The sequence below is a fragment of the Amaranthus tricolor genome, chromosome 5, assembly GCF_026212465.1.
Source record: "Amaranthus tricolor cultivar Red isolate AtriRed21 chromosome 5, ASM2621246v1, whole genome shotgun sequence".
In the NCBI taxonomy this organism is placed as follows: domain Eukaryota; kingdom Viridiplantae; phylum Streptophyta; class Magnoliopsida; order Caryophyllales; family Amaranthaceae; genus Amaranthus; species Amaranthus tricolor.
In genome coordinates, this window is record NC_080051.1 from 27,272,072 (window position 1) to 27,282,713 (window position 10,642).

At 33.8% G+C, this 10,642-nt stretch overlaps 2 protein-coding genes across 3 annotated transcripts; both read left to right on the top strand.

Moving 5' to 3' along the window:
• The first annotated feature begins 4,142 nt into the window (after positions 1-4,142).
• Positions 4,143-7,681, top strand: LOC130814030 (protein WHAT'S THIS FACTOR 1 homolog, chloroplastic). 2 transcript variants are annotated; one of them, XM_057680010.1, is made up of 2 exons: positions 4,143-5,648; positions 6,624-7,681. In XM_057680010.1, the coding sequence occupies exon 1, from the start codon at positions 4,251-4,253 to the stop codon at positions 5,493-5,495; it is 1,245 nt and encodes a 414-aa protein (XP_057535993.1). In that variant the 5' UTR covers positions 4,143-4,250; the 3' UTR covers positions 5,496-5,648; positions 6,624-7,681. The 2 variants fall into 2 exon arrangements, with proteins under 2 accessions (XP_057535993.1, XP_057535992.1); XM_057680009.1 differs by having other exon boundaries at positions 4,143-5,571.
• On the top strand, positions 6,959-7,444 carry LOC130813630 (uncharacterized). The gene has a single exon (XM_057679466.1). It carries the CDS (start codon positions 6,959-6,961, stop codon positions 7,442-7,444), a length of 486 nt encoding a protein of 161 aa, XP_057535449.1.
• Positions 7,682-10,642: the final 2,961 nt, after the last annotated feature.

Here is a 10,642-nt window from a genome sequence, read left to right on the forward strand (position 1 = left end):
ATCTCCTCATCATGCCGACGTTCATCTTGAGAAGGTAGACTTAACGCGCCCCGACTATGGTGCCGGGTCCTCAATCCTCATAGGGTGCTGGATCATCACAGTATCAATCACCTCCCCTATCCGAGCGTCATGTGACGGCCTCTTACTATCATAGGAGGCGTCGTAAACCGTCACAGTTAGACAGGGTACAGGAGAAGGATTAGCATTAGTATACTGTTTGTATATATTGAACATTAGTGACATTTTGTATATATTGAACATTTGTACATATTCAATATTTGTAACATTTGGACTTTTGTGTATAAATTGTAATATATATGTAGATGTACATACTTTTATCGTATTATCACACGTTTATTATGAATGAAATGATGTTAAGTATTCAGTTTTCGGCGATGAATCATTCCGCCAAGAATGCAGTATGAATTCAATCAAAAACAAACAGACAATCATATTCAAATAGGGAAAATGCTTTCGAAAATTCAACACAATTTCATACATGTTCAACGAGTCCATATCAAATTACTAGTTCATTCGTTAAGTTAAACCTCCGCCGTTAACTAATATTGCCTCTTCAACTTTCTCATAATTCTTTCAGTCTCTTCCTTCCTATGTTCCATATCATCTATTTGTCTCTTGAGATTCAATACCTCATCTTTAAGCTCTTGTTTTTCTTTTTCAAGCGATGTGGTACCCTTCAGAGCAACCCGCCTAAAGTTCGTGCATCCGAATCCTTCATCCAAGTAGAAAGGACAAGCAACAAAATCACGGCCAGGATTGACGTTGCTCCAATCTGTATTAAACTCAACTTCATAACCACTGAAAACGATGATGTATTAGAGTTCCAACAATGTGTTTCAAACTCCAATATTGTCAAGATCGAGTGTATGAAGTTTAGTGACAAACAAATTACGCTATCAACGATATCGATGTTTGTAGGAGAAAGTAAAGCAATAAAATGACACAAAGATTTAACGAGGTTCACCCAACTAAGGCTACGTCCTCCGGTGTGTAGTATCTCTTATATTATCAAAGGAGTTCAAAGAACTCTCAAACATGGAGAATTACAATAGAGAAGAGATATAGGCTAGTGTTTGGCTTGGGGTATATTTTGTGGATAATTACAATGTGAATGAGAGCTCTCTATTTATAGGAGAGATCACACTAAGTAACATTAAGTATATTAAAGTTATGAATAAATGATAATGAAACATCTCCAAGAACTTGAAGAGTCAAAAACAGCATCTTAGGAGTATCAAAAACATCACTCAACCAAAGCAAAGGCTCGCTCGGTCGAGCAGCCTGGTCGAGCGGGATACAGGAAGTGTCTGGTTGCATTCTGTCTGCTCGCTCGACCCATTCTGAAGCTCGCTCGGTCGAGCGAGCTGGTCGAGCGGCACTTCAGAGGGCTTCTGACAGTATTGCTCGACTTGCATAGTAGAGCATCTTGAATTAAACCTTTCCACTTCTTCATTAAGTCCCATAACTCCCATGATTAACTCATTAATTCATACCTTAATCATCATCATAAACCTCAAATAATAAGACTCATCTTAATACACCCATTCATGACAAACTTATGGGATTCCATCCCAAGAGTCACCACATGAATGCATACAACAAATGTGCACTCAAGTCACACCAATCATAACAACCACAATCACAAAGCTCTTCAATAGAATGCTCCTGTGACATCTACGGAACACATATGATATAGTAACACAAGTAAACATTCAAAAATAATATTAACATTTATAAATTGAGAATAATACTAACACAATACTTTATATTACCTTCAAAATCGATTAACTAGAACAAGAATGATGAAGTTTGGATACAATGAAGTAGGGAGATGATGGAGTTATTTATAGAACATAATAACAACGGCTATTTTCAACTTCATAATGGCTATTTTTCAATTTTACAACGGTTAGTTTAAATCATACAATAAGATCAACAAAAGTCAAACCAGGTCAAGGGATATGTCGCTGTTAGTAGGGGTGTTCAAAACCGGATACCGGGTCGACCCGGTTCCGAAAAACCGGGTACCCGGTTTTCCGGATAGCTAAAATTGTATTCCGGATCCGACCCGGTTTAAACCGGGTCGAAAACCGGGTACCCGATTTTGTTTTTTGTTTTTTTTTTCTTAATTTTTTTAATAATTTGATCTTTGTTGACTTAGTTAACAGCAGACTTTTCCTCTTCATCCTTAAACAAGATTTGAAGTTTTTTTTTCAAATCATCTGTTAACTTAGTTAACAGCAATCAAACAACAAAGCATTGCATCTAAAAAAATAAACTGTTCCGCAAAGAGAATGGTTAAATTGAACAAAGATCAAATGATTGCAAAACTAAAACATTATGGTTTTCGAAATAGATATTAAAATACTTAACTAACTTAGTCATAAACTATTAAAATACAAACATTAGTTAATTAAAATACAACCACAATTCCATAAACTATTAAAATTTATTTAAAAAAAAAATAATAAAAAAAACCGGATACCGAGTACCCGATTTTCCAAAATTCGCGATCCGTATCTGACCCGAATACCCAGTTTTAAAACCGGGTACCCGACCCGGTTTATCCGAATTTTGGAAATCGGGTAATTTATCCGCTTTTAAAAATCGGAAAGCGGGTTTTCGGATACGGATATTTTTGAACACCCCTAGCTGTTAGTAACAGCGACATTATGTTTGACCAGTCAAACATTAGGTCGTTGTTATTAACAGCGACATATCTCTTGACTAAATTTTTGACCATTTCTTTTAATTCGCTGTTAGTAAGTGCGAGTATACACCAAGCCTAGGTTTGTAGGCAAGGACGCTTATTTTGGTAATAAAGTTTGAACGAAGCTTGTTTTTTGAATAAAGTTGTTAAATAATTTTTTTTTTTCAATTTTCGCAACTGATAAAGGGCCGCGTGGGGCTCGTGGGATTTTCCAAAATGTGAATTGTTGATGTCCTTTTTGCCCCCCACCATCATGTAGACTGACTAGAAAGTTTAAGATTCAAGAGTAATTTAAAACGTGTTTGGCACCTATTTTTTGAGCAGATTTTTGTATGAGATCATTTTACCATGAAATAAGCGTAAATATTTATAAATTATTAAAGTGTTTTAAAATATTTTGCTTTTTATTTTTCACCATCTTTTCATAAATATCAATATTGTCTCCCCTCCAAAATAGCTCTGATTTTTTTAATTTATTAAATCTAACGCTTGTTCAACGTAAACATAACTCATGTGATTTACGTAAATATTCTAGACACAATTTCAATTTTTTTTGTTGATTAACTTTCGTAAATATAAAAAAAATATACAAAAATTTATTGAAAAACGATCAAACCGCACAAAATGTTTAATTAAAATTCCTAAATTTAAGGAGATATTACTTAAAAATTTTATAAGTTATTTTTTTACAATGATAAATTAAAAAATTGATAGTATGAATTAAAATTTCAATTTAATAAAATTACCAAAAGTTTTTTTAAAAAATGTCATATTTAAGAAAAATTATAATTATTATGTATATATTTATTATTAATTGTTGTTAATTTTTTTTTAAAAAAAAAAGCAAAAGAAAAGACTATATATTGCGGTTCAAGTTGAATCGCAACATATAGTCATACATTATATGTTGCGATTTTCCGAAGAACCAAAACATATAATGTCTTTTATGCTCCGATTTCAAAACAGAGCAATAAATATACTAATATGTTGTTATTACAACTGTCTTTGGCCTAAATCGCAGCATACAAGACCTCAAAAACTACATCAAATGAGATTTTTTCCTCTAGTGCACCCAAAAAACTTAACACCCCTTTTATGCATACTTATCTATCTTTTTGGTTTGTTTCATTTTTATGAAAATCACCATAGTTTTTTTTTACATATTGTAAGTGTTTGACAAATAGTTGTTAACTGTTGGTTTTTTAATTGAATTTTCAAACTAACTAGATAGGTCAACTATTTAAGAAAATGCTTTGAAAAATTAAGTATTGACTATTAATTGTTTATTAGAGACTAAGTAAGCTAACAAGCCAAAAATTAATTGAAAAAGTCTATCAAATTAACCTTTTCATTTTGATTTTTAATCAACTAAAAAGAAAAAAGTCAAATAAAGTCTAAAAGTCATTTAACATCATACAAAAATGGACGGTGCATTCGATCACATTCACGATGGAATATTGGAGTGAACTTCCGGACCGAGAAAGGATTCAGGGAGAAGGACAAAAAAGAAATTCAAACAATGGCTACTAAGTTGCTGAATCTTAGAAAGGCTATTGCTATCTTCAATTCTCCATTTTGCACAAAATTTTCCCCAATCTCCGATTCTAGGGTTTGTATTTTGCTACAATGGGCATCAATTTCTTCCCTGAAAGTCCATTGGCGTAAAGATCAACTACTGGATAAAGCCATTGAAGACGAAAAGAAATGGAGACTTTGCGCCAGAGTAGTGAAAGAGGTTCTCAATGAACCAGGTCAGGTAATGCCATTGAGGTATTTAGAGAAGCGAAGAGAGAGATTGAAGCTTAAACTTCGAGCTAAAACCTTTATCAACCAGAATCCCCTTCTCTTCGATACGTATCTTGATCGAATCAGACCCAAGTCTGAACCCGTTGAATTTATCCGCCCTAGTTGTTCGCTTCTTACTTTTTTGGAAGAGGAGCAGCGGATTTTCTCTCAAAATGAGCCTTTAATTGTTGCAAAATTGTGCAAATTGTTGATGATGTCAAAAAATAAGGTGATAAACGCGGAGAAATTGGTACACGTTAAGAGAGATTTTGGGTTTCCTAATGATTTTTTAACTAAGTTAGTGCCGAAATACCCTAATTATTTCAAATTAGTTGGTTCTTCAGAGGATAAATCCTTCCTAGAGCTGGTTTCTTGGGAGCCAAAATTTGCGAAATCTGTGATCATGCATAAAGCCGAGGAAGAAGAGAGGTTAACAGGAATTAGGGTTAGACCTTCTTTTAATTGGAGATTACCATCTGGGTTTTACATCAAGAAGGAAATGAGGGAATGGGTTAGGGATTGGATAGAATTACTCTACATAAATCCTTATGATGATGCATCTAATTTGGACTCTGCTTCTAGGGAAATGGAGAAGAGAATGATTGGAGTACTTCATGAATTGTTATCTTTATCATTGTTTAAGAGGATTCCTGTTCCAATTATAGGAAAATTTTGTGAAGATTATAGGTTTTCGAATGCATTTTCAAATGCATTCACTAGGCATTCTGGGATATTCTACATGTCCTTGAAAGGTGGGATAAAGACTGCAGTGTTGAGAGAAGCATATCAGAATGGGGTTTTGATTGATCGAGATCCGTTGCTCGAGATTAAGGACAAGTTTGTTGAGTTATTGGAGGAAGGATGGAAAGTGAGGAGTCAACAATTGAGATTGAGTACAGAAATTGTTCATAAGGATATGGAATCAATGGCACTTCTAAAACCAGAGCTACAATGTCAAGAGACTAATGAACAGCTTTGAAAAATTGTTTTGTTGCTAGAGACAGAATGCTTACTCATGTGCACTGGAATTGAAATGCTCTAAAACATTCACTAAGGTCTTATATACTAATTTCTGGTAGACAATATCAGATTGTTAATCAAAAGATAATTGATTTTTTTTATTCTTTTTCAGGTAGCTAGTTATGTTTTTGTTAGTGTCCGTGGGACAAAAGATTTATATTTCTTTGATTCCAAATATAATGCACCTTATTGAAATGACTTATTATACTTATTGATGATGTTTGCTACCATGGGTCAATGGGAACAATCTGTTATTGCTACAAGTGTAAGGCTCTGTATATGTAAACCCCAAACCCCATCTTCATGGGAGCCTACCGGGGGAATGGAATGTTGTGCTAGTTGTGTTTTTGTTGATGGCGGTGTTATAAAATATAAGCAGTATTAGGCTTGGCACAATGTTTGTTCTCCAATAAAATCCGCTTAGATTTTTACTTCACAAGTTGTTGTTTGAGACAATCTCTCCAAGAGATGCTCCTCATACATGAGTCAAATGTCTCATCTCATATGTATTATAAGAATATAAAATCCTTGTTTAAGTTTGTCTCACTGAAAGATGGTCTCACATGATTAGCTCTTTTTACTTTGCATATTATTTTGTTCTTTTTTATCAAGGTATTGTTCACCTATTGTTGGGATTAAGGTGTTGGGCATTTTTGTTTGTTATTGTTGCTACCTGCTTCTGCTAATATAGCACAACACTCTTAAACACTGGTATTAGATGCTGAATTAAAATGTGATGGGTGTAAAATGGGGTGACTTCTGTGCAGAAGTACTTATTTAGTTTGTGATAATACTTCTACGTCATTAGGTTTTGATTAACACTCAACTAAAATACATACTAAAATTATAATGTAAAGAATTTGGCGTTGAATTGTCATAGCCTTTCTTAGCTAGAGATTTGGATTCAGTTTGTTGAACAATATTGAGCAATCTTTGTATAAGTGTGTACAATCTTTTAAAAATCATGGTGGGATTTTTTCAGTAATACTGATGGATAAATGAAAACAATGACAAAGAATTTTGCTAAGTTTTGTATACAGTAAGTTTTCTGTTTGCTGTTCATTTGATTCTCGGTCCTTGTATGCAGGAGCTGGAAGATTATGTCGGCGAAGTAGGAGTGAGGTTTTCATGACAGGAGCTACAATGGGCATAATTGTAATAAACTAGAAAATGTTGCTCACACAAAATCAATGCTATAATTTACAACTGTATCTGGCAACCTAAGCTACTTTTTAGGAGATGGTAAATTCACTCTCTTGCTCATTCTTTTTTATATAATTATCAAAGAAGGATCTTCTTGTGAATTGTGACCAACAAATAGTGCATGAATTCCCTACTATTTAAGTACAAGATAGGTTCAATCTAGCTTACGTACCGAACAGTCTTTTTTAATCTATCATTTTATTTGTGATGTTGCTGAAAATGGAGAGAAAAAAGATTGCTGTCATGATTCTTATTGCTGCTCTTTTATCTGTGATATCGAAGTCAAATAGTCAAGTTAGACCATCCCCGACAATGCTACTCCCAACGTTTCCAACCCTGCGTCCTCTGTGCTTGTCTCAATTCGCTCTTGTTAACCACGCGTGTTCTATTCTTCCTTACACTCCAACGCCCCCTCCTGCTCCACCCTCTCCGGCTACGCCTGTAGATGCCCACCCCCCGTGCCCTAATAAAACTAGTCATCGGCATGGGCACCACCGCAGGCACAGTCATAGCAGCTGTAATTCCCATATCAGTGCTGCAGAGGATGAGTGTTGCCGCTGGTTGAAAGAAGTTGATGCTAAATGTGTCTGTGATTTGCTGGTACATCTGCCTGTATTTCTAGCCAAGCCTGCTCATAATTACACGGTGGTTGTTAGTGATGACTGTAGTGTCACCTACCAGTGTCCAAGCCGGATGCTTACTTGAGACTGGATTTTGGTGATAGGGTATGTATGTAACACTAAAGAAGAGGGTATTGTATTTTCTCAAGTTACAGTTTGCATATTTTGCTTCCTTTTGTGTGTACTTTTCAAATAAATAGCTCTCTGCATATAGTAACTCATTTGTTGTATGTTTGCTTAACTGTTTTGTTGTATCTTGTATGTTTCACTAATATTTTTGCGAATCTCGAATCATAAAAAGCAAATTATGGTTGATTGTGAATTCAGAAAGCGAATTAGCTAATGAATTATCTTACACTAGATTGCATGATCAATCAATGCAACACACTAGACAAGGATTTCAGATTTGAAGAGTTAAGTGTGTTGTGGTGATGTTTTATTATACTGACGACACTTTGAAACTGAAAATGTTACCTTGCAGTTGAATAAAACCTCGAGCCTTCTCATGAAGATCATTGACAGTTGAAATAAGATATATATATATATAACACTTCATGGAGAGCTCAAAACTTGTTTCCTAAAATCTACAAGTAGTATCTTTCTTTGAAGACCCTACGCGAAAATGGTTTGTACGCCTTTAAAATACAAACATTTATATTATGATTTTCTAAGTGATGATTCATAGAGTTAATTTGTATAAGTAAATCATTTAATTGAGAAAAATATTACAAATCAACAACACTTACCCATATTAAATGATTTTCATTTAAAAATTCACTTCTACTTAGCCACAAACTTGAAATCAATCATAAAAACAAGTAATAATTGATTACTAAATATTCCCTAATGTGATATATATATATATATATATATATATATATATATATATATATATATATATATATATATAGTTAACCTCTTTATAATTTAGGAAAAATTATTTTTAAAAAATCAACCTTTTGCCATCTGTAAATAAAGGTCAACGTTTCATTTATTCTATAAAAATGCAACATTTTGCTCATTTTTGCAAAGAAATAGTTATTTTACTGGTCACGGGTAAAATTATTAAATTCCTATATTAACCGCTGTCAGTTTGACTTATTTACCATCTTCTTCTTCCCACATGCAATCCAACCTTCAGCATTCTTGTAGTGGAGGTTCAAGCACAATTTTAAGGTAAGTTTTATTTCTTGGGTATTACAAAGGAGATTTCGAGAAAAACATCACAACAAAAGTAGGTTATTAACTTTAAATTCTCAATTGATACTTCATTGTTTGACTGATAATTGTTCGAATTTTGCTTATAAATTAGGTTTCACTCTTTAGGTTGTGTCTTATCTTCTCATCCAACATACCATATTGTGCCTCTAGCTCTATCAATTTTCCAAAACATTACATCTAAATTTTATGGAAATTTAATTTTTTTTTCCACTCAAAGAAGGACACAATCACCAATCTCGAAAACAAAATAAAAACATAATTAACACTTTTATACATTAACAACTAAAATACAAACGAACTTTATCAACTTATTGGCCGATTTGGGCAAGAGTAGAATTTCTCTCCTATGTTTGGTTCCCTATGGACAGTTCTTAATTTCTCCTTTAAGTTGTGATAACATCTTAACATTACCTGAATTTACACTGCGTCCACAAGAAGAAGATCTGTACCCACTCATTTGCAGCTTCAACGAACAGAGAGAATGAAGAGTGTGAGAGAAAACAGATAAAGACATTAAATGAAGATTTTCAGGGAAAGTGAAGAGTTTAGGCTAAAATATTAATTTCTTTTACTTTTTTGAATTACCAAGATTAACCGGTTACAGTAGGTAAGTATTACCTGGAAACTCTTTCTTTGCAAAAATGAGGAAAAAATTGGATTTTTAAAGAGTAAATAAAACGTTGCCCCTTTATCTGCAGATAACCAAAAAGTTGACTTTTTAAAAATATTTTTTCCTATAATTTATGGGTTGATTCAAATTTTGATCCTTTTTTTTTAACACAAATTTCCTCCTTAACTTTTTAACCAATTTTTGTCAATAATTGGACATAAGTACGTGTATAAAAAAATGAGCAACAACAAAGATTATATAGAAAAAATATAAATATTTTATATTGCTAACAATATATAAAAATATTTAATATAATGACTTAATAAATTATGTGCATTTCATATTTATGTGAAGTTATTGATATTATTTATTACTAAAGGTCAATCGAAAATAACATCTTAATTATCACTAACAAATGTATAAAAATGTAATATAGCGTGCATTCGAACCCACAAATCTCACACTATGCGAGAGTTTAATGGCATTAGGACAACAATTGTATGTGCTGAAATATAACCCTTAGTCCCAAGACCCTAAAAGAGGAAAAACTCCAATCACCACCATGAACGAATGACAGGATGAAACAGCCAAGACCCTTTCAGAGGTCTTGGCTCTCTGCGAAGGACGACTTAGCTCCCCGAAGGACTAAACTTACTCCTCAACTAAGATTCTGGACAACAGGACTCACAAAAGCAGCAGGGTCATATCAAAAGGGCCCTGACAAAGAAAGAAGAACATAAATACCTGCAGGATGATTAACACTGCAGAACGATAGCAACGAAAACGATGACATGGTAGGAGACAACTGTAGTTATGCTCAGAAAAGCTATTAACACTCGTATAAGGAAAGACACCACACCTACCTCGTACCCTAACCATATAAGTGTACTAAAAGACAAGGAAGGGGGACCATGGAGTAAGGATCAGCAAACCACCAAACACCACATAGGCATACAAAATATTCTATCTCTCTTTCTCTCTCCACTGATCTCGAGAAAGATTCCATTAAGGTAAAAGCCTAAACTGCTATTAGGGTTTTGAGAACCTCTCCTAAGGCCCACCACTATAAATATACAGTGCCATGCATCACTAAGGGTAACGTAACTTTTACTCTAAAACCCAAGCATTCTCTCGTACAAAAATAGCTCTAATTCCTTATAAACTTTATCAACAATCATCTCAAAACTCTTACTAACTTAATCATCGGAGGAGGACCTCCGGAGGATCCCTCTCCTACCCTCGTTTGCTGTCTTGTGTAGGAAAACACGGTGAAACAGTTGGAAAAGTCACTCAGACCTTCCCAATAGTTTATATACACTGTGATCCTTAAAAGACATTCTCTTTATCTTTGTTGAGAGTATTGATTGTTCTCTTCACGGTCGGAACAATAATGAAATAAAACACCTATATAAATGAAAAATTATTTGATATATCTTAATGCTCATATTATAT

Bases quoted from the DNA above. Each gene is read 5' to 3' on its own strand.
- LOC130814030 (XM_057680010.1), top strand. From the start codon at position 4,251: ATGGCTACTAAGTTGCTGAATCTTAGAAAGGCTATTGCTATCTTCAAT.
- LOC130813630 (XM_057679466.1), top strand. From the start codon at position 6,959: ATGGAGAGAAAAAAGATTGCTGTCATGATTCTTATTGCTGCTCTTTTA.